The following is a 24,787-nucleotide window of genomic DNA, read 5'->3' on the forward strand; positions in this document are numbered from 1 at the left end:
CGCTGATGCTCCTTGTTACTCTTAACATTAGAATTCCACAAAAGTGCTCATAATCACAGTTAATATCTTCAGTGGAGACCACAGGGCAGGCGGGTGCAGAAACAGCATCTGAGGGAGGGCGAGCTTCACGGGATGCGAGAGAGTGTTATTAGCCTAATGATTCTGCAGCAGTGTTGTGAGTGTGTCGCCGGCGCCCGTGAGTTTGGAAAGTGTGTCAAAACACAGCTTCAATTAGTTTGCTCTAATTATGGCTCTGGAGAGTTTGTAACTACATCACTCCTCATTAAAAGAGATTTTCTTATGTGGATTAATGTAACATACAAAGGAAAGTTCCAGAGTTCCTGACGCCATTTGCTCCCGTCACAGGCAGGCTCAGAGCAGGCTGCTGGACCCAGGGTCTCCTGTGGTGGCTGGGCCGAGACTGGGCCGCGACATGGCAAGAGGGGCTGTGCCACACTGCCTCACTGCGTCAGGCGGCTCCTTCCTCCCCTTCCAGGATCCACTTTCTGCTAAAAGTGGCTGTTGCAAATGTAGCTGTGACTTTTTACCAGAGGGTGATTGAACCTATCTTGGGCTTTTAAGGGACCGTCCCTTGTCTGAGCTATCAGATGTCCCCATTCTGAGCATCTCAGAGGAGTCTGAAGGAGAAACATTCTAGACCTCCCTTGGCCAAGTGCAGGTGCGGCCACCCTTGGTCCTGCCCTGGCGTCTTGGGGGGACATGCGTTACTGTTAGGCGTATGGCAGCTAGCACGTGGTGTCTGTGAAACGTCAGCAAAAGTCTTTTCTTATAGAGAAACAGGAGAACACTAAGGAAATGAGACCTCTAAACCCGCGTGTGGCTGTAAATGCCTCGTGGAGCCTTTGCTGTTTGGACAGAAGACGCCGCTGCTGCTTCCCGGCCTGCTGTGGCTCCCCTCGCAGGCCCTGCTCCCTGGTGACTTGCAGGAGTGCCCCCACAGGGTGGGCAGGAGGTCCACAGATGGTGCGCCGGGGCCTTCATCTTACCCAGGCTCATTCTGACTGTCTGAGCTCACCTGAGACCTTTCTTGCCCACCCTCCCCCCTCCCCTGCCACAGCTGTGGCTGCGGCCAGCCCAGGGCCGGTGTCCCCCTGCAGGGCTGGGCTGGGCGCTGTGCTCGCAGGGGCGCGGCAGGAAAGGGGTTAAGGTGGGGACTGGGAGTCTTCCAGGCGCTCTCCCAGTTCTGCGATAATTTGATGAAGAACTTCACCCTAATTAAATATTCAAATTAGGAATAAGTGTCAATATGGCTTCCCATTGCCTGGAATGATGATTAATTGTATTCAAAACTCTAGTGGCCCGCTGTAATCTAAACCCAACCGTTGTTCTTGATTATTTCTGTACCACACTTGCCATGTTTTTGTTTTAAGATTTAAACTAGTAATTGATTTGCCATATGCCGTGGAGCTGCATGCACTTCAAAGCTGTGCGTTCAGGAACTTGGGGAGTTTGGAATTGCGATTTCCTTAGTCTTCCTATGACAGCTTTTTCTTTTCTTTTCTTTTCTTTTCTTTCTTTCTTTTTTTTTTTCTTCTCCAGTGCAGAGTGATTTGGCATTTGGCTGGGGGGAGGGTTGCCCAGGAGGGAAATCATTATATATTCAGGTTTGTGGTTTGACGTTATATTGATCCTGGCAAATGGGCGGCTTGAATGGAAACCAACAGTCTGCATTTGTACTCACTGCGCTGTGTGTTAAGAGGGCATCATGGCGTGGGAGAAAGAGCGTGACTCGAATCATACCTCAGTCAGTTTTTTTAGCTGTGTGACCTTAGGCAAGTTCCTTGGCTTCTCTGAGCCACTTTTCTCCTACCTCTACTGTACAATACTGCTTACCTTGCCCAGTTGTTTAGAGATGAAGGTGAAGCATGAAGAATAGTGCCAGTGCTCAGTAAATGGCAGGAACGAAGCACCTGCCTCCTGCCAGAAGCCACTCTCGACTGCGTCAGACTGAGGTCCCTCTTCTGTCTTGCTGTGTGACATTTTCGGGGTCACTGTCTTGACACCTGAATCACTGTTGCATTGGTGGGGGCTTTTCTGTACCCCCCATTCTTCCCTGTCTGCAGGAGGGACCACCAACTAGACTCAGGACTCTCAGTGGATGTTGACTGCTTGGTTCTTAGTCTGTGCCATTGTTTTAAGTTGAAGCTTATAGCTGTAGAGTCCTTTATGGCACGTCTTAGAATATTTAGGAGACCTGTGGATGTGTTTCAAGTGCTTATAGATGAATTCCTAAAAGGAAAAGTCTGATTCTTGGTTTTCTAAACTATCTCAGTGTCGAGCACAGTGTTTAGCTTATAGTAGACGCTCAGTCACGATGACCTGCCTGACTCGGTGACCAGGCACTGATGGCAGCTGTGGGGTGTGTGCTGCTGCACTGAAGTCCAGTCTCTCCTTGATCGGGTCGTGTCCCCGGGTTTGGTTGAGTTCAGTTTCCAGTCTAGATGATGAAAGTTTACGAGACAGTGAAGGACATTCCAGAGGATGAGCTTCTCTTTAGGTTGTACAAAAACCTCACCTTCCTTTGCCAGTGTCAACTGCAAAACAAAACAGAAAAGTGTCTCGTCACCCTGAGAAGTGGCAGGACACTTTGGACATGGTGACCTCTCTCTGAGGTTGGCTCCAAAATCAATACGGAAAGGAGAAGCACTGCAGCTTAAGATATTTTCAGGCCTAGAGTCACTAAAATAACTCTCTGTTTTAATGGTGCCAATTTACAAGGAAAAGCTACGGTATGTTCTTACACCTGGGTCTTCCCAGGTCTCTCCTGAGACTCAGGGCCTCCGCGTGGAGCACAGGGGACCCGGAGCTGGAACTCGGGCTGTGAAGTCACTGAAGAGGACTCGAGCACTGGTCAGGCCCTTCCAGCTGAAAATGATCCATTTTAATTACCTCCCAGAGCCAGCCAGTACCTGAGCATATGGTCCTTAAGAAATAGGCTCCCAAGCTGTCAGTGAGCATGGGCCATGGCCAGGGACCTCTTTGACACTGTCCACCAGCCCCAGAGGGTGGGCACTCTGGAAGGTGCTTATTAAATGCCAGCAGGTGCGGCAGAGGTCCTCTCCCGTGGCTCCCGGGCCCTGCCGTGCCAGGTGTTCCGGGGGAGCCTTTCCTCCATTAAGTGGCATTCATCAAGCACATCCTCACACCTGGCCCTGAAGCTGTGCGCCACAGACGCTGCCTACCCAGCAGGGGTGCAGGATGCGAGGGAGTCCTTTGGCCATTTGCTATGTCCCCTCCCCTCCCCAGCCTCTGCACGTTCCTCTGCCACACCCAGCTCCATCCCTGTCGGGTCGCTCCTCTGCACCTGGCCCCTGTCTGTGCCCCAGCAGAACCTGACACCCTGTGCCCCAGTGCTTCGGCCACCTCTGCGCACACCCGCTGTGACTCCCCACCCCTCTGACAGGGGTTCCTCTAGTGTTGCCCCCTTTCCAATAAAGAGAATCAATTTCTTGTTGAAAAATTTAACATTTAAAAATGTACAGAAAGATGGGGTGAGAGGTCTGCATGCTCCCCTTCCCAGTTTCTGTTGTCAATAGCAGAAGCATGTCCCTGCCCTGCGCCACCTGACTCTGGGCCCCCTTTTGCCCACATCTGCGGTGGGTGACCTCCCATCATGCGTGGGAGGGGGCCGAGGGCCCCCGTGGTGCGTGCGAAGGCAAAACCCTCAAGAGTTATGTTTTCCACCTTAGAAGGCATTCCCCACATTTCAAGTTTATTTCCTCAGATTTCTAAAGAGAAAGAATTAACGCCGGTCCTCGTCCCATTTGCTCCTGGACTCCTGAGTCTGGGTTGGAATGATCTGGAGTGTTTTGTTGTCTTTTTGAGCTGGGTCTTGCTGTGTTGCCGAGGCTGGCCCCGAGCCCCTGGGCTGTGCCTGGCCCACCTTGGGCGCACTCCGCGTGGAGCACCCCATCCCCATGCGCGTTTCCAGCACCTCGGAGCTGCTGGAGCGTGTTGCTCCCACAGAGAGCCATGCATGTGGCCCTGTGCCGATGACGCTGTGCTGGCGTCTGCACCGGCAAGGACCACCTGAAGGAGTAAACATTTCTGAGCCACAGCTGTTTTTGACTTCAGACCTTGGTGGCCCCACTGTCCTCAGGCATTGAGTGGGCAGAGGAGCAGTCTGAAGTCACCCTCAGTGTTTGCCGGGACTTAGCCGAAGAACTTCTCACTGGCTCTTCTGGGTACAGTGAACTCACTGGCTTGTGTATATAGGTCTTTTTTGTTGCTGTTGTTTTTAATCAGGAGGATATTTTCAACTTTACCAAAGTGTAATCCGTGTATGGTAAACTGCATGCACTGGAGTTTGCAGGTGATGGGTTTTGACATTTGCATACACCTGCGAAACCCTCACCAACATCAAGGTCACAGATGTATCTGCACCTGGAAGTCCTTTGTGCTCCTTAGCTCTGCTCCCCTCCCTCCTCTGGCAACCAGGATCTGTTTTTGTGAACAGCGTGCACTTCTAGAACTTTCTGTAAATGGAATCAGGCCACCTGTGCCTTTTTCTGCCTGCCTTGTTTTACACTCAGCGTAATTGTCTTGAGATTTATCATCTTGCGTGTGTTGATCTGAGTTCCTCTTCGATTGCTGACTGACACCATCATGTCATACACAGCTTGTTTGTCTAGTGCCCTGTTATTGGACATCCAGCTTGGTTTTGGTTTTTGACTATTATAAATCAAGCTGATAGGTGCATTTGTGGATAAATCTCCATATAGACATAGGCGTTCATTTACCTCCTGGGTAAAATCTGGAGAGTGTTGATGGGTTTGATGGCTGGGTTTTAAGACAGGGTAAGTTCAGCTTTCTAAGAAACCGTTTTCTGAATTGGTGGCACTATGACACATTCCAGCTGTTGTCTAGCTCTTGACTTTCCACTGTTCACGTGGACATGCGTAGTATCTAACTGTGACTTACCGTGTGTTTCCCTCGCGAGTGATGATGCTGAGTGTGTCCGTGTGCATATTTGCCGTTGTGTTTTCTTTAATGAAGTGTCTGCTTTAAATTTTTTGGCCCTCTTTAAATTGGGTTGCCTTCCGTTCAGTTCAGAGTCCTGTATCTGTCCTAGGTGTGAGTTGGACATATGTTTTATACATATTTTCTCCAGTCTGTGACTTGTCTTTTCATTTTTGTAACAGTATGCTTTTAAGAACAAGAGTTTTTAATGTTGAAATCTCATTTTATTGAATTATTCTTCTTGTATAGTTTGTGTTCTCAGTGTCCTATTTTAAAATGAGGGAAGAACTGAGTGGTGATGCATGTCTGTAATCTCTGTGGTCAGGAGGCTGCAGCAGAAGGATCACAAGTTCAAGGCCAACCTCAGCAACTTGCTGAAACCTGTCTCAAAAAAATCAAAGGGCTGGAATGTGGCTCAGTGGTTAAGCACCCTGGATTTAATTCCCAGTACAAAAAAAAAAAAAAAAAAAAAAGAAGAAGAAGAAGAGAAGCGATATCTCAGTATTGTGAAAATCCCTGTGGCTTTGTGTTCCCCCTGAAAGTCTTTGACCCCTGGAGCACTGCCTCAGGAAACTAGAATGGCAGTGAGGTTTCATGCCATGAGGGATGTGTGTGTGTGTGTGTGTAGCGGGAGGTAAGGAGACCAGCCTCTACCTGCCTCACCACCACTGCCTGCTGCCCTCTGACAGCTCGTGAGGACAGCAGGCCCCTCCAGTGCCCTGGCAGAGCCGTCTTCATTATATGTGGCCACTGGCTCCACAAGATTAATGATAACATTTTAAAAATTCACACAGACCTGGAATCAGCACTAGAAAATACAGATTTAAATTAACAAGGAAAAAGCAGAATCCCATCAAAGGAAATAAATCGTGCTGGCAACTATTGTCACATAATAAAATGTATTCTGTAACTGAAGGGCTTTCACATGGAGCTGTCTCCAGCTCCATGGCCGTGTTAATTGAATAAGGTGCTCAGACAGACTTGGGGGAGAAAAATGAAATTTCCCTTGCATCTCTTTAGCAGGATTCATCCCTAGCAGTGTGTGCATTGCTGACCCATTTGTTACAGAACAGCCTGTCCCTACCACCGAGAGGCAGTGGCCACCAGGAGCAGCCCTGCAGGGTGCCCTGTCTCTGGTCGTTTCGAGGGCAGGGGATGGGCGAGGACGGCAGGAAAGCGCACCTCAGATAGAACAGCTGTTCTGATTCCGTTCTCTAGTTGTCAGACAGATGTTGGAATAATAAACTATCCCTTGGTCAGGTAGCAGAACTATTGGCCTCTGGTGGTCACCAAGACCTCCTGGGCATGGTGCCAGGGGTCTTCCTCCAGGTGCCATCCTGGACAGAGAGACAGTTGACTTCCCCTTAGTCTTCCTGTGGTCTGCCTGCAGAATGGTCGCCTTTGGGGCCTTTGAAGGGACTCTTCCGAAACTGCACTGACACTGCTGTCCCTGGGGCACCAGCATGTTCTCAGCCGCCTCTGCCTTGTTTGAAGCTGCCCAGGCCCTGTTCTTTCTGGGTGCTGCAGGGGCACTGGGCACCCATGTGCCACCCCAGGCAGAACTCCATTCCTTGTCTGTCCTCCAGCACAGGCCTGTGCAGTGGCTCTCGTGCCACCGTTCAGCCAGTGCAGGTGGACTGGTCAGTGTCCAGGTGCAGGAGGAAGGATGTCTCCTCCTCTTCACTGATGCTGAGCCTGAGCACAGGCTCTGGCCAGGAAGTTGCCTTCTAAGATATTTTAAAAGACTGCAGGATATTTCAGTGCACAGTTGTACCATAATCTTCTTAACTAGTCCCCTTTTGTTTGAGATTTCATTCAGTTTTGGTTTGGGGCTTTATAAGCAATGCCACAAAGAATGTATTTACTGTTTATGTAAAAGTGTCCATGAATCAGAAATAGTTGCATTTTCCAAACCATTAACCAGCCCAGTCCTGGGGATGAGAAGGAGACAAGTGGGAAGGCTTCTGGAAGATTCCCAAATCATCTCTAATTACAAGTCAGAATCAAAGGCATTTGTTCATTCAACAAGTTGGGTAACCATATAGGGTTTTCCTCAACATTCCTAAGCACCCACCATGTTGGGCACTGTCCTCAGCACTGGGGACATGGGGAGGGGAGGTGATGGAGGTTATGTTCTGGTGACCCCAAACCAAATCAGACCTCCCTGTGGAGAGGGAAGGGATGGAAGAGAGTGGCTGGGGGTGGGTGTCTCCCCAAAAGGCAGTCAGGGCAGGCCTGGCCCAGGAGGAGGAGCCAGCTTCTGAGGAGCTGGAGGAAGAGTGTGTCGGGCAGAGGGGACCCAAGTGCAGAGGCCCTGGGGCAGGAGCCGGAGCCAAGGGGGCAGGGGGCTAGAGCTGCAGGTGAGGCTGGTGGACCTGTGTGGAGGAGCACAGGTTAGAGGCTGCCAGAGGGAGACAGGCTCCCTCCGTGGCGCGTTTCCACTTCCTCTTGGCGCAGAGGGAGGTCCCCGGGGGCTTTTGTTCTGGTCCTGCTCTCAGGCCCGCGTGAGCAGGACCTGCGTAAGCCGGGTGGCAGGATGGGAAGAGCTGACCAGAACTGGAGGCCACGGTGCTTGTCGGGCTCGCTGCCTGTCTGCCTCCCTGCCACCCCCAGAGTGCGCCCCTGCCGGGCGTTGGCGCTGGGGTCTGGACCTGAGTCCGGCAGACTCACCACTGCAGCCTCCCTGCCTCCCTGGGCCTCATGCTGTGGTTACCTGCCTGTGGGCTGCACCAGGTCCTGGAGGGCCGCCACGCGGGCAGGTGGCAGGCACAGAGTCCTGGCATCACTGGTCTTCAGAGGTGTCTTGAGGGCAGCCACGCGGTCTTGGCTGAGTGACCTCAGTCTCCATACCTGATGGTCCAGGTGATAGGTCAGGGAGACGTGAAGACAGCAGCATGCGGAGGACATGGGCTGACCTTTCCCGAATCCCTGGCTTTCTCTTTATTGGCTTCACCTCTGAGAATTTCAGTTTCCTGTTCAGTTAAGTGAGAATGACTATTCCTGTCTAAAAGATGGCTGAGAGGTAAGCCAGGTGCGGTGGGGGGGACAGTTCCTCCCTGGCAGGTGCTTCTCTGGGGACCTGGAGTCTAGGTTCACTCTGGGACTCAGTAGGGACTTCTTCATCCTGTTCAAGCCCAGGTGACCGTCCCCTCTGCCCAGAGTGTTCATTCTCAGCAGCAGGAGGCCTCGATGGGCCTTTCTGTCCTATCCCTATGTCCTCTGTGTCCCTGCTTCCTCGGTGCAGGAGAGTGGGAGCGAAAAGCACACACAGGAAAAGGCTCTGCAGAGGGAAGAGGAGCCTGGCATCAAGTCCTCAAGCCCCTCAAGCCCCTCAAGCCCTCAAGCCCCTGAACCCCGGGGCTCTTGCCAGCCTCTCTGGCTGGAGTTCTTGAAACCTGATTTCAGCTCAGCAGATTCGGGTAAAGCAGCTGCCTGTCAGAGATCAGCCCGAAACGTGAATTTTCTTTTAACTTCCCATCCCCCCCGCAACAGCACATCGTCTGTCATATAAACAGAAACTGCCCCTCCCCTGAATACCTGCTGCTCTGCCCTGGTTTCCACAGCAAAGGTGGGTGGGAGTGGGGTGCCCTGCAGACACCCCTGGGGTCTAGTGAGAAAAACAGAGCTAACAGCAGTTCACCACAGGGACCCAGGGCCTCAGTGGACTGAGTTCACCCCTGATTTGGTCAACAAATGTCTAATAGGCGTCCACTCTGTGAAGAATGGTCCTAGAAAGTGGAGACCTGACCCTCTTGTTGAGGAGGATCCACTGGTGAGAGAGGACACCCAGCACCAGTGCAGCCCGAGACAAGCCCAGGAAAGGCTCTTAGCAGAGAGAGAGGGCTGGGGGGTCCTGAAGGACGAAGGGGTCTGGAGAGTAGGGAGGAAGAAGGACCAGCATGGGCACGGAATCAGGCCCAGGCTTGAGGAGCCAGGGCCTTCAGAGGCCTCCAGGACTCCCCAGCTGCTGGCAGAGGGGGGCCAGCCGTGACAACAGGCGGAGTCGGCAGAGGTGGCTGTGGTGGGATGCTGTGCATTGGACCTTGTGGACGTGGGCTGTGAGCGCGCCAGGACCCTTGCAAATGGCAGCCTTTGGAAGGCAGGAGGAGGAGGGAGGGCCCAGCGGACGCGTCTTCAAATGCAAGGGGAACGGGCCCAGTCAGGAGCGTGCAGGGTGGGCAGCCAAGCTGTTCTCACGCCCCAGAGGCCAGAAGGTTCAGATGCCAAGCTCCTCTTTGGATGGGCAGCCAAAGAGCCAGGCTCCATGATTCTCTAGAATGCACCTCTTTTTAAGTCCAGTTTGCCACAGAATTGCCACAAAACTATCCCCTTAGGGGTCTGCGGCAGGTCATTTTGACAGTGATTCAGGCTCTGCACAAGTTCCCCGACTGTCTGCTTCAGCTTGTTCCTGTCCCCGTCTACCTGGAGTCTCGGTCTAGTTCTTCATGGTTCCACTAGAGGTGAACTCTTATAACTGTCATTTGGCCCTTGTCACAGCTCTGCTTAAAAATGCTTCAGGATAAAGTCCAGGCTGTGGGGCCCCGTGCTCCACCCTGGCCAGCTTGGTCCCTGCAGCTCTTCCCACTGGCCAATGTCCTCATCCTCCCAGAGGCCTGCAGAGCCTGGGGTGCACGGCCTCCTCCATGTTGCCCCAGACTCTTCAGGTCCCACGTCAGCCCAAGTCCTGGCGGAAGCCTTCCCCGAACCACCACCTGCCTCCCCAGCCCCACCATCTTCCTGCTTCCACATCACTTTGTGAACAACTCTGGGCCCCCCTTGTTCTGCCACTGCTAAGTCCCCACACTTCTGTGTCCATGCATTTGACCCTGGTGGTCAGGCTGGCCCTTTCTGGCCTCCTTGCCACCATCCAGGTTCACACGTCTTCCCAAGTTCTATGAGGACTGCCTGCTCCTGGGCCTCCCTCTCGCCCTGGAGTGTCGCTGCACCACCCGGGCTGTGGCCCTCGCGAGGCCAGGTGCACCTTTTTAGGACTATAAAGCTTAGAAATCATAGCATCTGGCAGCCCAGTTCTCCCCAGCTCCTGCCCGTTCCCGCATTGGTCCAGGGGATGCAGTAGCAGTGCGCACCCCGGGCCCGTGTCTCAGGCATGACATCTGCTGTCATGTAGGGCCCAGGCTGGCTTCTGTTCTGTGGCCACCTGGGGAGCCACTGAGTCGCCCATGGTTCCGTTTTGCACTGTGCCTGCTCCTTGGCTAGTGCCCCATAACTGCCCACCAGGGCCTTGTGAGGCACCATGGAGAACATATGATGTCCACATCCCTGCCACCCAGCACCTGGTGACACCCTACAGGGCCACCCTTGCCATTCCCTCAGCCATGGCCGCGGGCAGCGCTTCGTTCCCCCGTGAAGCTCCAACAGACCACTCACCACCTTCTGCCGCACTCCTGACCCTCCAGGTTCCCAGCCCTGACCCGCTTTGAAGTCTGGGCCAGGGCCTGTTAGAAATGGGTTCCTGCTCTGTAGCCCAACAGGCCACTGAACCAGGCACCTCAGGGCCAGGCCTGTGCATCTCTCTTGTTAGCTCGTCCCCAGAGACCTGACACCTTCATCTGTGTGCCATGATGAGTGGCAGAGGTTGGGAACCTCTATCCCAGGGATAAAACCCAGACCCCCTTGTGTGGCACTTGGCATCCATTCCAGGCCACCCCCACCCCACTTTCTATGCCATGCTCCGGGGGTGAGTGGGAGCCTTGGGGACATTCCAGGCTCCAGTAACCCACACCACAGGGTTGCCTTCCCTGACTACCGGGGGGTGCCTCTACTCCTTCACCCATCCCCCAAGACGTCACGAGGACCTCCTTTCATGGGTCCTTCCCCCGTGCTCAGCAGCACCCATGTTTCCTTTTCCTCTGGCACTGGACACGTGGCACAGTGACCTTTCCCAGCCCCTGATCCCTGCAGCCTGGGAGCTCCCCTGGCAGCACCCCGCGGCTCCTTGGTTAGCCCCTTTGACACCTAGGCAGTGCCCTCCAGGGTGCCTCAGGGACACATCTCTGTGGAACAGGGGTCCTCTGTAAAGGCAGCCCACAGTGCTACCTTGTCCCAAAAAGGTTTCTGCCACTGCAGCTCTGTCCCAGGCTCGTGGGAATAGCCCTGCCTGAGAGCCTTCCTCCAGTGTCCCCACACATGGCGGGTGTCATCTAGCCTTCCTGCAGGTCCCCACACCCAGCAGGGGTCCTGGACTGTCTCACAATATCAGGTGAAAAGGCTCTACATTGGTGACAACTCCCCTGTGTAATAAATGCTCCCTCGTCTCCCCTCTGGAAAAGCCCAGGTGTGGCCACAGTGGGACTGCTGAGCCCTGCACGCCCCCACAGCCATTCCTCCCGAGGTCTGGGTGGCAGGCGTCTCCCCGACCTGCAGGGTTTTGAGCTTGCTCCACTGCCACACGTGGCCTTCCACCCCTGAGGTGGCTCGCGCCCCACCTCGGGAGCACTTCCCGTGGTCTGAGTGCTTGGCTTAGTGCTCATCAGGTGCTTCCACGGACAACACCTGAACCACGCAAGACAGCAGTGGCCCAGGCAGAGATGCTTTCCTGAGCACCTACTGTGTGCTTCACCTGCAGGGGCCCCAGACCCAGCTGACCAGAGCAGAGTGCTTTCCTGATGGCAGAGGTCCCTGGTCCCTGAGCTCACCTGGGAATAACACCTGGCACCTTCACCTCCGAGTGCTTCTTCACGTGCCATGGCCCTCCCCACCTCGAGGCAGATGTGGAAGCCACAGGGTGGACACTGAGCAGGCCGGGCTCGTGTCCAGAGCTGGTGTCTTGATGCCACTGGTGCATTTGCCCAGCACGCAGAGGCCCGGGTCAGACTGCCGCCTCCATAGAGTGCCTGGGACACACCTGGGGTGTCGTTCCCTCCCTTGGGTGCCCTGTGCAGTGCGGGGAAGAAGGCTGTGGGTGTCTGGAAGCCTCTGGATCCTTGGGGGGAGGCCTGGAGGCTGGTGGGGAAGTGGAGGAGGAAGAGGCTGGCCCACGCACGCTCCCCTGCGGGTGTGCAGGACCCTGGCGACAGCTCTGGGGATGAGTGGGAGCCTTGGGGACGTTCCAGGCTCCAGTAACCGCCTCTCTCCCCTCTGCCTCTTTCCAGGCACATCTCTCTAACGCTCCCCGCCACCTTCCGAGGCAGGAACAGCAGCCGGACGGACTATGAGTACCAGCACTCCAACTTGTATGCCATATCAGGTACGTGGGGTCTGTGTCCGGTGGCATCTGCCCTGCGGGGACCCCGCCTCCCCTTGCCTTTGTGTTACCGCGGCACTTACAGAGATGGAGAGGCCAAGTGCTCAGCAGGCTTTGAAACTAATGATGGAAAACAGCGTGTGGGGTTCGCAGGCTGGAAGGGAGGGTCAGAGAACACCCTCCCCTGCTGGGCCCGTCTCCCCCGGGATGGGGAGCAGTGCCAAGCTGAGTGGGGCCAGCACCCTCCGCTCGTGTCTCACAGCCACACTGTGTTCCAAGGCAGCACCGGCCGTCTCCCCCACGCGCCCAGAGTGTGAGTCCGTGATTTCTCAACCCAGCCTTGAAACTGACAGCGTCACCTTGGCGGGAGCCTCATCATTCCTGGTCCCCCTCCTGGCCTCCACCGGGAGGGGCAGTTTACCAGGCTTGTTTCAGGTGTGGGCGTCCTTATGCCCTGGGCAGTGTAGGCCACTTGCCAAGAGCCCAGGAAACCACACTTGCCTCTGATTGTCCAGGGCCGCCGGTCGGTGTTTGTGTATAAGGGGAAGTGGTAAATCGGTGCCACTTACCCGCGCACGCCCTTAATGGTGAGTGACGTTTTGAACGCGGGAACATGGCATTCATTCATGTACCATAATGAATCGGTTATTTAAAAGGTAATCTTTTTTCTAAAAATTGCAACTTCAGGTTACTAAACAGATGAAATAGAACAATGGCATAATTCTTGTCAGTATTAGTTTCTCTCGTTATGATCACTCCCTAATAGGTTTGGAAGTATAAGCAAAAGCCAGTTGTTCCATTTCCGGGCTGCGCTCCTGCTGGGAAGGGGAGGACAGGGGTGTTCTCAGCCCCCGCCCTGGCTCCACGCCAGGAGCCAGGCTCTCCCGGGGAGAAGGCGCGTGTTTGTCTAAGTGCAGCTTCTCCAGGGAGTTCTTTTATGCTGTGGCTATTTCGCCAGAGTCGACAGGGAGCAGAACAAGTGTGGAAAGATGACCTATTTTGTAGAAAAGCTGAATATGTCCCCAGATGTTTAGTGGCAGAGTGGCGTGTAACAGGCCCAGGAAATCCAGCAGGCAGGGCTGGTCGCAGTGCACGCAAGGACAGCCATCAAACAGACGACTTTTCGCCTGCAGCCTCTCCTCTCTTTCCAGTGCAGTGTTGGGCTGCACCCACCTTCCCCGCATCCTCTGATGGCTTTCCCAGCTGTTGGCGTTTCTGCAGCAAAGAGCCGGGAGTGAAATCTCTGGTTTGGCAAGACCGTTGCTGCCTGCCTCTGGACCGCTGCTTCCTCGCCCTGCGGTTGATGAGGTGTTGTCCGGGTGCGTTTCAGCTGTTAGTGTAGCAATACCAAGGTAACTGCCTCAAGACACAGGGGAAGCCATTCAGAAACTTCCTGTTCCATTTATGAGAGTGGCAGTCAATGGGATTTTATCTTCCAGAGGCAGTTAGGGCCCCAGCCCACGTCAGGGGCAGCTCAGACTGCCTCCGAGGCTGCAGGCCTCCAAATTGCTCTGCCAGGGCCCAGGGCTGCTTTGTAGTGATGCTGCCAGAAATACCCTGCAGGACCCACCGGCTCCACACGGCCTGCAAGCTCAGCACTGGACAACCAGGGCACGACTGGGAAGCCTGCCCACCCAGCCCCTGGCAGCCGGCCTGTGCATGGTTCTGGCTAGAACCCCCTCTCCCCACCTCAAAGAGTGTCTGGTGCCAAGTGGCACATCTCCATTTGGTATTGCAAAGTTGGGGTTTGCAACAGTTTATTCCAAAACAGTTCCGGCAGAGTGTGCCCCAGGTCCTAGCCCCTGCCCGGCGCTGGCGCCTTCATGGCTGGAGTCTCGCTGCTGATGAAGTGAATCGTCAAGCGCTTCTTCCAGAGCGACCCTGGCACATGTTCACTGCACACTGCAGGCCCCAAGCCCTTGCTGCAACCTCTGGGACACCGTGTTCCTCCTGAGGACCTCTGGTTAGTGCTCCCTAGTTTGTGGTCCCGTCCTAGGGAAAGTAGATCTCAAAACAATGGAATTAGAAATTTGAAAAGCAGTCCATATTTAACATGCAGGGATGGGCTTTTACTTTTAGTTATTGTCTCAGTGGTGTGCCTGTTAATGAACTCATTTTCCTGGACCTTGTGCTGAGACAGGCCTCCTGCGCCATACCTGCGAGGCAGAGCCACTGCTCTGGGCTGCTGGAGGTGCCGGCAGACCTGACACGCAGCTCTGTCCCTGGCGCACGAGGCGCCCGTAAAATGTGTGTGGAAGAAAGGAGTTAACCTAGCATCTGCCTTGCCAGGAACACCCTCCAGGACCCCGGGGCAGGTGATCACCCTGATTGGCCTCCTCAACCCCCAGAGCCTGGGGCCACACCCTTCCTTCCGGAAGCAGCCCCTTCTGTCTCCGAGACCCTTGCTCCTCAAGCTCCTCTGTCTCCTGCGCGTTCACAGCCACTCAGCAGCTTGGGGCACTCAGTGTGTCAGCTGGTCTCCACAGTGGAGCAGATGTTTCTCTTGTCCACAGAAGAGGGGAGGGACTTGCATGGGCCCAGTGCTGGAATCCTGAGACGCCCATGTCCCTTGCCCTGCCAATTCGTTCCCCAGTCAGAATGGCCACGGAGGAGACCTTTGGTCCTCACTCTTCCTCTTCTAGGAGTCTCTTCTAGAAAATGCTTACAGATATGCAGACAGATTTATCCCGAGGATGAGCACGACTGTCTTTGAAAACCACAGCTCCAAAAGTGGGATGGAGGCAGGTGCTGAGCGTAAGTGCCAGCCAGTGGCCTTCACTTCTCCACTGTCCGGAGTGGGACGGCTTAGTTGGAAAGGTGAGGGGGAGCGGCAGCGACTAGCTAGTGTGTTCAAGTGATTTCGTGTGAAATGTGCACATCTGAAGGTCTTAGAGGCCCACACCCAGGGTGGTGGGGTTTGCCCGCCTCTCCAGTCCTGTCTTCTTCCCCAGCTTTCTGGCCATTTCCCGTTTTTCTGTAATAGCGTGTGTCGCTGTTGTAATAAGACACAGACCTGGCGTTAATGTGGCGTCTTCTCGGTAAACCCCAGGGGCCCCTAAAGATCACCCAGGTTTTTCCGAGCGCTCACAAGCTGCCTGGCTGGCACTGTGCTTTCAGGGCTTACTGGAAATCGCTTCCAGACCACAGATCAATAACTTTCTTGTCCTGCCTTGAGAATATAATTTCGCTTGTCGTCCTGTCCCCTGAGCCCTGCTCAGCGAGGCTCCTCCACGCTCCCTGGCTCCTACTTTCACCCTCACATCCCACTGGCCAGCAGCTGGTGGAGCCGTCACCCCAACTCTGTTCTTGAGTCCAGGTCAGTTCCCACGTCACCGCTCGTTGGTTTGGAGGTGGCCTTCATAGAGAAGGAGCTGGGAGGGAAGTGGCAGCTCCAGGCTTGATTCAGGCTGTCCCTTTGTGTTCAGTGGCAGCCAGCCTCAGCCTGAGGCCGCCTCCCTCTCACAGCCTTCCCTGGATCTGCGCGTTTGTAAATAGTCCAGAAAAGGGGAATCGTGTTTAGTGGTGTGTGAAAATGACACAAAATCCAGATCAAGTTCTTTTGGCGCCCAGCCGTACCTGGTTGTCTCTTGTGCCCCCACGCCACTGGGGCAGAGACCACATGGCCCCCAAACTCAGGCCCCGTCTGCAGCACCTGCCTGACGGGGGTCCCGGGGGGCGGCTCCTTGCTCTCTTTTCCTATCTGAACTCCTCTGGGAAAGCACCTGTGTTCCCCGTTCTCCCTTTGGGTGAGTGGTGGCTTGTGCTTCCCAGGCTCCTGTGCTGTCCCTCTCCGGTGGCCCTGTGGTCCTGGGGGTCCAGACGTGCCTGAGGTCTGCCTCTGGGGGCCCTCCACAGCGCTCCTGTCCAGCCTGCCCCCGGACGTCCTCCTCAGGCTCTTCCCGCTCGCCGGTGTCCTCTAAGAGCGTCTCCCCCTCCTGAAGCCTTCCGTCTTAGTCCCCGTGCCCAGCCTCCCTTGCTCCCCCGGACAGTGCACCTTCGCTCGTCTCTGTTTCACCTGGTCCTGAAGGATCTGCAGCAGCCCCTCAGACACAGAGCAGAGCGGGAAGGGACGCTAGGCACGAGAGTCACTGGCAGCGGGACAGAAGCAGGCGCAGCTGTGCCAGGACTCAGGATTTGGTCCTGAGCCGGAAGCCTTGTCCCTTCCGAGTGGTCCCAGGCTCAGTGCCGAAGACCACTCGGAGCCCGGGCAAGGCCTCTGCCGCCAGCTGTGTCTATTATTTTCAGACAGATGCTCCTCAGCTCCGCCCTTGCTGCACCACGCTCCCTGTGAGCGGTGACCCTGTAGATGCCTCTTAACCCAGTCCCCGCATCGCCTGGCACTGTCCGTGGGGAGGGTCCTGTCAAGTGCCGGGCAGCATTCCAACATGGCCCAGTGGCAGTGACCGTGAGTTTGGCAAAGACAGACTGTGTCTCGGGGGGCACTCAGGCTGAAGTGACCCTAAGTGACCCTAGGGTGTCCAAAAGTTGAGTAAAGGGCTGTGAGGGGACCAGAGGCCTCGGGATGCGGGAGGGACGGGCGTTGCACCCACACCTGCCAAGCATCTGGCCACTTCCTGAGGCTGGGCAGGCGAGGAGGCTCCGCATGCCCCTCCCAACCCAGGCATGCCTCCCTCCCCTGGGTCCCTGGCAGGCTTTGCTCAGGCGTGAGACACCAGAGGCCGGGAAGCCACACACGCCACCCCCGTCATTGCCACTGTTGTAGACCGCCGGTTTCTCTCCAAGGGTGGAGGTTTTCCTAACCACAAAAAACTTACATTTCTCCCTCTTGAAAAAAAAGTGGCATGGTGGTGTAAGACAGGAAAATCGAGCAGATGCCACTAAAACCGGCGTGCAGTGAAACCCAGGCTCCCAGACCCCCTCGCACCCAGGACGCAGTGGGGTGCAGACCACCAAGGCCCGGGGGTGCTGGACCAGCCAGGGCGCTGCTCTGAGCAGTTGGGAGGCTGTGGGGCTCCTCGTGTGCCACCGGCGTGCCACTTGAGAATGCCCAGGTGCCAGGACGAGCACCACACAGGGCCGTCCGGGCGCTCGGGGCCAGTGGGCCAGGACCCACAGCGCTCGTCTTTTTCTCTTTGCTAGAGAAGCCCCTTATCACCCCACAGCCGTTCCCCTTAAAATCCAGCCCCCTTTCAAGACCTTTGACACCAGGAAGGTGTGAGTGTGGTCAGGCGGCGGACAGCATCCCTCTCGTCGGGGCCGAGGAGGATTTGATCTGCAGAGCCGAGGACAAGTCGTGCAGCTCTGACGTCGGACGGGAGGGCACGAGGCAATTAAAAGTAATTAATGATTTCTGAGAATCAGCCTCCTGCATGCAGTTTTAATCTAGTCCTCATTTAAATTGGAAGATGGACATCTAATTTTCAGCATTGTGAAATTTGTGATTTATATATTTCATCCCATTGGATAAAACTCCTTTCCCTAGCTCTTCATCTCCCGATGCAGCAGATCTGAGCTCCTTACGGTGGGATCTGAAAACCCACCTGCTGCAGACCCCACGGTGCAGACGCGATTCCTTTCACATGTGGTTACTTGAGACCTGTCTCTAGATGAGGGGACAATCGAAAATAAACATCAACCTTTCACGACTGGGGAGCCCTGTGGGGTGGGGACTGGGGGCTAGAAGATGCCCCCACCTGTGAGGGGCACAGCCACAGCCCTGGACGTTCACCATCTCGTGCTGCAAGATTCGCACTGGGTTCCGAGCATGCCCGCTGCAGGCCTCCTCTTCCCGTGGGGTGGGCGTCAGCTCGAGCAAGGAAAAGAGCCGCTGCGTCCTGTGGCGGTGCCTGAGTGACGGCTGCCTCTGCATTCGCGGGTCTCCGTGGCCTTTGTCTTTGGTGACGTGTTCTTGTGGCCTGCTGTGGCTTTGGATTCCAGGCCTCTGCTTCCCTTTTCTTCCTTCACTGGGATTTCTCAGAGCCGCCTGGGGTAGGTTGTGGGCAGGGGGATGCTCCAGAGGGTGACGAAGGTCCCAGCAAGGGACATCGGCTTGGCAGAGCCACAGATAGTCACATATGGGGAAATTCCTGAACGAGTGAAAAATACTCCTGATCGTGGTGCTTACATCGAGGGAGCCAAGTCACCGCAGAGGCTGATAAATCTCCATCATCACCTGTAACAGCCGCTGCTTCCCTGTCCATCCATCTGCCCCGGCCTGACTGACAACGAGACCGCGTATAAAGGGAAATACAATGAGGACAGAAGAAACGCGTGGGAGTGGGGGGCTCGGTCGCAGGCACGCCTGTGCGTCCTGATGTAGAGGTGCGACTGACAGGTGGCCAGGTTTGCTCTGCACACAGCCATGTGTGCGCTGTCAGGCGCACGCACGCTGCCTTGTTTCGATTGATGAATTGCCTGCTTTCTTGATTAAACCTTCCGTCACTTAAGAAACAAAAAGCCTGTGTTTAGATGGCAGAGTGGGACATGTCAAAAAAATCTGTCTCCTTTACCTTTGTGCAGATGTTGGGCACAGACTGTAACATGTATTATTAAAATGAATGTGGCATTTACTGTGCATTATTCCTTTCCTGGGAGAAAGGACTGTAAATTATATGCTAATAATAAGCTTTAACCCTTTCGAAATGCAAAAGATTTAAGAGTGCAAATATTCATGTAGGCCCGGCTAATTGGATGTGCTTTTATACATCCTCTGCGGTGGCGGTGTCACCGGAGTTAATGAATGGCGCGTGCGGGCAGACGCGCGGGGCACTCAGGAGCCCTCGCCTCAGAGGGTTGCTTCTTCCAGTGCCTCTGCCGGGATGTCACAGGGAAAGGCCCAAAGGCCCTGCACAGAGCTCTGGCCGCCCCCACAGCGAGTCCTGTGGAGCCACCAGTGTCCCCCTCTCCGCCCTCCGGTGTTTCTGCTCAGGCCAGGCCAGGCGCTTCCCTGGCTCTCCTCCTTCACCAGGTTTTCCCAGCCTACGTCCAGGCACCATCCAGGCACCGGGGGACAGAGCTGCCTCTCAAAGCTCAGCTTGGCTTTTGCTCCTCAGGTCAAAGCTTCATGACCCTACGTCCCGGCCCATGACCTGCCTGGTGATGTCTGTGACCTGTGACCCTTCCCCTGCGTCCCACGGAGCCATCTCACCTTTGTGTCTGCACATCTGTGCCAGGCACTGCAGTGGCCCCCCCAAGGCCTCTGTCCCCATCTGTGAAGGCCAGAACTTGGACTGCCCTCCACAGGCCCTCTGATTCCCCTGGGGCCGCTGCTCTTCCTGGTCCACCACTCTGCTGGTGCTGGGGGACCTCCCCTGTGAGCACATGGAGCCAGGCGAGACCCCACTGAGAGAGGACAGAGGCAGCCTTCCGTCCCTTTGAAGTGAGGAGGATGTAAATAAACAAGGGCCAGAAGAAAGCAAGGCTCTTCATTCTCCACCCATTCCTCAGACCCTGAGAACGGCTGAGTGCCAGGCTCTGTGCCTCTGAGCTAAACAGAAGCCTGTTGAAAGGGCTATCATGTGACTGATGGGATACAGGGGTCAGAAGCACAGATTCCAGTCTTGGCCCTGACACATACTGATCATCTTCCAGAGCTGCTGCCAGTAGCTGCCCGGATTGTGCACTGCACAACACATGTGAATGGCAGTCCCTGGAGCCATGTGTTTGCTACCTTGGACAAGCCCTGTATTGGGCCAGCTCATATTCTTCTTTATACCTGTAACAGAACGCAGTAACTACCTGCTGCTCCCCTGCATTGTTGCGAGGACCGGGGTGTGTGAGAACATTCTGTAAGCCAGGGTGCTGCAGTGGTGTCACTTCCCTCCGCATTCACCTCCCCTACAGGGGTGCAGTCCGCAGAGCGACCCAAAGATTGGTTGAGAATGATCACTCGGGCTCCCTGGCTGGCGCCCAGCAAGGTCGCCTTCTTAGCCTCGTGCTTCCTTATATAATTTTGATATATAAGATGCCTTCTCTGAGCACTCAGGGAAAATTTCTTCCTCAGTCCAGAGAAACTTGCAATAAAAGGCTCTCTGGCGTGGCTCGGCGCGCACCCCTGGCAGCCGAGACGGTCTGTCACGCGTCATCACTTAGGAGTGGGCTATTTTCAGTGGCAAGCAGCCCACGAGCCCTTTCTCGGGGAGGTGATGGCACGGCCACTCAGGAGGGAGAGGCCAGCCTCGGTAGCCGCCTCCACTCTGCGGGGGCCGGGGCTGCTGCAGGTTTCCTCTCTGCTCCCCCCGTGCACAGAGGGGAGAGCAAGACTTTCCAGTTTCGTCATCGTGAAAAATAAAAATGTTATTAGGTGGCAGATACTTCAGTGCCCTGTGCCTCCTCCTCTGTTTGGCTCCTGAGTGTGGTGCGGCGCAGGCAGCCCGGGTTCATGGGCCTCAGCCCTGCTTCAGCCTGGGCCGGTGCCAGGGCCTGGGTGCGCGGCAGGAGCCAGGTTAGCTGGTCGGGAGAAGTGAGTGAAGTCAGGCACAGGGCCCTGCCTGTCGGGGTCTCCACTCTCGCGTCCCCTCAGTCACACTGCAGTGACAACACCAGCTGTCATAGCCACAGCAGTCCAGCTAGCACTGACTGAGGACGCCCTGTGTGGGTCTGCCATGTCCAGGCTCCAGGCCGCAGGCCTCCCAGCTGAAGGTGGCCAGACGTGGCCCTGAACCGCGAGCTGCTGGGGAAGGAAGCGCTCTCGGACACCTTCCCCCTGGGTGTTCATCTTCCCGTCTGGTTCTCAGCAGGAACACGCCCCGTTCCCCCTCACGGTTCCCTTCCGCATAAGTGGCGCGATCAGACCTGGGGAAAGCGCTGAGGACACAGGAGGGCGCTTGGTCCTGCTCTTCATCTGCCTCCACACTTCTTCTGAGGTCTGCTGTGGAGGGAGGAAGTGGTGGGCTTACCAGACACCCCTACCCGGGGCAGCTTGTGTCCACTCAGCCCGTTTCTTTGTCTTTTTCTCACAATAATAAACTAGGGGCTGCAAGGGGGGAAATGGTACAATTAAGGCAACTTCTTTCATTTGAGCACATTGAGGGAGCTGAAGTTGCTTTTGCTTTATTAAAATGGATCACATTAATTGGATTAATTTATTTACTAATGCCCAGCTGCCCCCCACCCCTGCCGTGTATGTGCTGGATACACACGTCCACACGTCTTGTCATTAGTCCCAACATGTCCCGAGTGAGAAGACCCTTTGCAGGTGGGAAGAAGGTCCTGAGAGGCTGCAGACGCCCATGTTGCAGCGCAGGGTGGAGCCATGCACCGTCTTGGTCCCCAGACCCTAACTCCAGACCACCCAGCCCACACCATGCCGAAAATGGGGAAGGACACAGGCCTACTGGCCATGTTGGGTCTCAAGGTTATTTGAAGTCTCAGGTGGCCCAGGACCATTGTCTCTGGGATCTCTTTGGAGTGAGGCCAGGGCACTGGGCTGACGAGGACCCCAGGTGTGGAGTCATCACGGATGGCAGGCGGGGCGCATGGGCCTCTGGCCTCGGTGACCTCAGGCAGGCAGGAGCCTTTCCATGCCTTGGGCTTCCCGTCTGTGAAGTGACACATGGTGGGTTAGAGCTGTGCCAGGTGCCGCACTACGTGCTAGGGGCATGTCCCCATGTTGGTCACTGTCTGCAGCCCCTCCCCATGCCTTCTCACCAGGAAAGGGGTTCTGCTGGCCCCCATCAGTCCTCGGGGGTAGGCCAGCCCTCCTGTTGCAGACCACTGGGGATCTGGACACCAGATGGCCCCCTTTCCATGGTCTTCTCCAGGCCCTCTAGTGGTGATGAGTGGCCCAAGGCCACCATGTCACTTTCGGAGACTGAACCACTAGTGTTCCTCTCCCCCACTCCAGCTCTCTTGTGCCACACTCCCCTTGAGCAGGGCTCCCATTTGAAGCGATAGCCATCCCAGTACCACCTGCCTCCCTGCTGTGAAGCTTCAGCCTCCAGGTCTCCTAAGAGCCAGCCTCTGCTGACACCAAGCCCAGGAATGCTGGAGCCTCCCTGGCCTGTGCACGCCAGCCAGCTCTCAGGAACGGCCCAGCCCATGACGCCCTGCTTCAGCCTCGAGAGTGGAAGCAGGTCCTGAGACCCCAGTTAGCACTTAGTCCCTGAGGGCTCTGCGGTGTGGGGATGTGGGCATTGGCAGGACCTGGGGAGGAGCCGGGTGGCTGCCAGGGGTGGAGATGAGATCCAGAGTCACCCTTAGCTGTCACTCAACGTGAGCACCCCCCTTCCACGTCAGAATAAGTGCGTTTAACATCTGGCAGGACAAAGGAGGTTGGGATCCACTTAGAACAGAGAAGCCACCTCTCCTGCATGGACAGAGTCCCTGAGTCCATCCCCTGACCCTCATTGGTCTTGGTGTCTTGAATACCAGATGCTTTCTTCCCTCTCTTCAGTAATGGTCAATGGCAATCCTAAATCTATTTATGTTTTATTTTAAAAAGAAACTTCAGTTTTCCAGCCTGTAGTTCAAATGGAATTACTTATGCCGAGTCCGGAGAGCACGCTCCTTGGGCTCAGATTTGTCTCACGGTTGTCTGAGAGATGAGTGATGCGGAAGCCCCTCAAGGTGAGACCCTGCCGTAGAGCGCTTTCTCACACCTGAGTTGTTTTATGGCTCGAGTGGTCTCATGATCCCCCGCAAGGCAGCACCCATAACTTTGAATGAGAGGGTACAGCTTGCCTGGTTGGCCCTCAGCACTGCTCCTGGTGACACTCAGAGGCGTCTTTAATTGCATGTTACCCAGAGGCAATAAATGCACCTGTCTTTCTGTCCTTTGCCTTGCATTTGCCTGAAATATGCCCTTTGCTTGCAAAATGCCCCTTCGCCCCTGTGAGAACGCGCCCTGGCGAAAGAAGCCCCATCTTGGTCAGAGTTCGGGGTTCGATGAGAGAGTGTCGATGAGGATGCTCATTCACTGGCACGTGCCTGGTGCCCAGCCCAGGGCCTGGCATACAGCAGGTGCTCAGTACTGGTGTTGGATAGGTTCTGGGGAGGAGCTGGTCTTGGCCCCGGCCCAGCCCTCTCGTGTGTGCCCGCCCCTGCTGCATGCTGCAGACGGCTTACGGAAGAGTCACTGCACTTCCTCATGTAATTTTGAGTCACATTTTTCTCTTCTGACGTTTGAGGGTGAGAGATATGTGCATGAGTTGCCCAGCACTGCAGGGACACTTCCCGTGCTCCCAGGAAGCACTGACGTCATCTCCCACAAGCACACCTAGGAACACTGTCAGCCAGGGGCAGCCCTCGCTCCAGCAGCTGCCGCTGGGAGCTCCCTGGAGGGGACCTTCCACCACGTGCGGCAAGGCCAGCCCTCCCTGCTAATCAGAACTCAGGAACTGCCTGAGGTGTTGGTCTGCAGCAGCTAAAACCGCCTCAGGTTTAAGCCGGCCTCGATTTTCTCTTTCTGTTTTCACCAAATTAGCTCTGGTCTGAGGCTGCTGGTCCTGGTGCTGCTCTGCCCTCTCTGTGACTTTTCTCTGTCCTCTGCCTCTTGTCCTGTTCTCTTGGGTTTACAGTTGCTGCCTTCCCAATCTCTCCCCTCCCCAGACCCTCTGGCAAAAGAAGAATCATAACAACAACAAAAGGTCCGTTTCCTTGCTGCAGAACCGTGCACACCAGGTGAGCGTGTCCTGCCACAGCCCCTCTCCCTGAGCCGGAGCACACTGCCAGGCCAGCAGCCCTCCAAGCTCAAGACCACAGGGCACGCACACTGCGGGTCCTTCCCAAGTGTCTGTGCTCGGGATCGGGAGTAGACTGAGCATCTTCCTCAGATGTCCTGTCTGGTGAGAGCCACCACCACTGTTCAGTGAGAGGCTACCGATGCTGAAAGATTGCTCATTTCTTCAGGCTCCATTTTTTCAAAAAGATATTGTACCTTTTATTTGGACTTAATGAGGACAGACATTTTAATCAGAGGTTAGTCATTTATTTTTGCAAACGATTGTTTTGATTCATCATTTTTGCAGATAATTAAATGGTTCAGTTGGCACAGTGTGTCTACTTTATTAAAACAGGTAATTTTGGGGGGAAAAAGAGATGCTATTTTTTGGATCACTGCACAAGAATTGCTTTTATCTTCATCTTTGAGCATAGTTTCCAGTTGTTTTGCAGAAAGCTCCCCCATGGGCCCTTGGTGTCTGATCTGGCCTGGAGGGGCTTGCCCATCCCTGATTGGGACCTTGGCTGCTCCGCCCTTTGAAAGGCAAGCTGCAGATCAAATTCTGCACTGTTCCCTTTCCAGCTCAGGTCTTAATTGGATCAGGGAAAGAGCCTACAAGTTATGAACTTTGCAGAGCAGCAGTTCTTCTGCTAAAAACAGATTAATTGTAGCCCTCGCTGTGGGAGGAGTTTAGAAGTCAATTACTGCTTGTCCTATTATAATTTACACACCAAGGATTTGGAAAAGTCTGTCACTTAGTGTAAAAATGAAAAGGTTACGTGTACCGTTGGCGTCCACCTCTGACTTCCCATTTGTAACTGCTTCTGCTACACGTGTTTGTGTGTGTGCAACTGGTAGCTGCAGAGCTGTGGGGAGCTACAGCTGCCAGCAAGAGTCCTGGGAAGAATGACCTTTGAGATGTGGTCCTTCAGGTCCATGATGGCTTAAAGTACAGCCCTTTGTCTGGCAGCCTGGCCCACTTG

General features: G+C 55.1%; 1 protein-coding gene across 3 annotated transcripts in view; it reads left to right on the top strand.

Annotated features, from left to right (window-relative positions):
* Mvb12b (multivesicular body subunit 12B) overlaps positions 1-24,787 on the top strand; it is a 169,629-nt gene that overhangs the window by 89,614 nt on the left and 55,228 nt on the right. For 2 of the 3 annotated variants that reach the window (XM_071600962.1, XM_071600961.1), the window contains exon 7: positions 12,093-12,187. In XM_071600962.1, the coding sequence (XP_071457063.1) occupies positions 12,093-12,187 (95 nt within the window). Of the gene's footprint in view, positions 1-12,092; positions 12,188-23,692; positions 24,135-24,787 lie in introns of those variants that run through there. The other variant, XM_071600963.1, reaches the window with a different exon arrangement.

Source organism: Marmota flaviventris, chromosome 13 (genome assembly GCF_047511675.1).
Source record: "Marmota flaviventris isolate mMarFla1 chromosome 13, mMarFla1.hap1, whole genome shotgun sequence".
Lineage (NCBI taxonomy): Eukaryota > Metazoa > Chordata > Mammalia > Rodentia > Sciuridae > Marmota > Marmota flaviventris.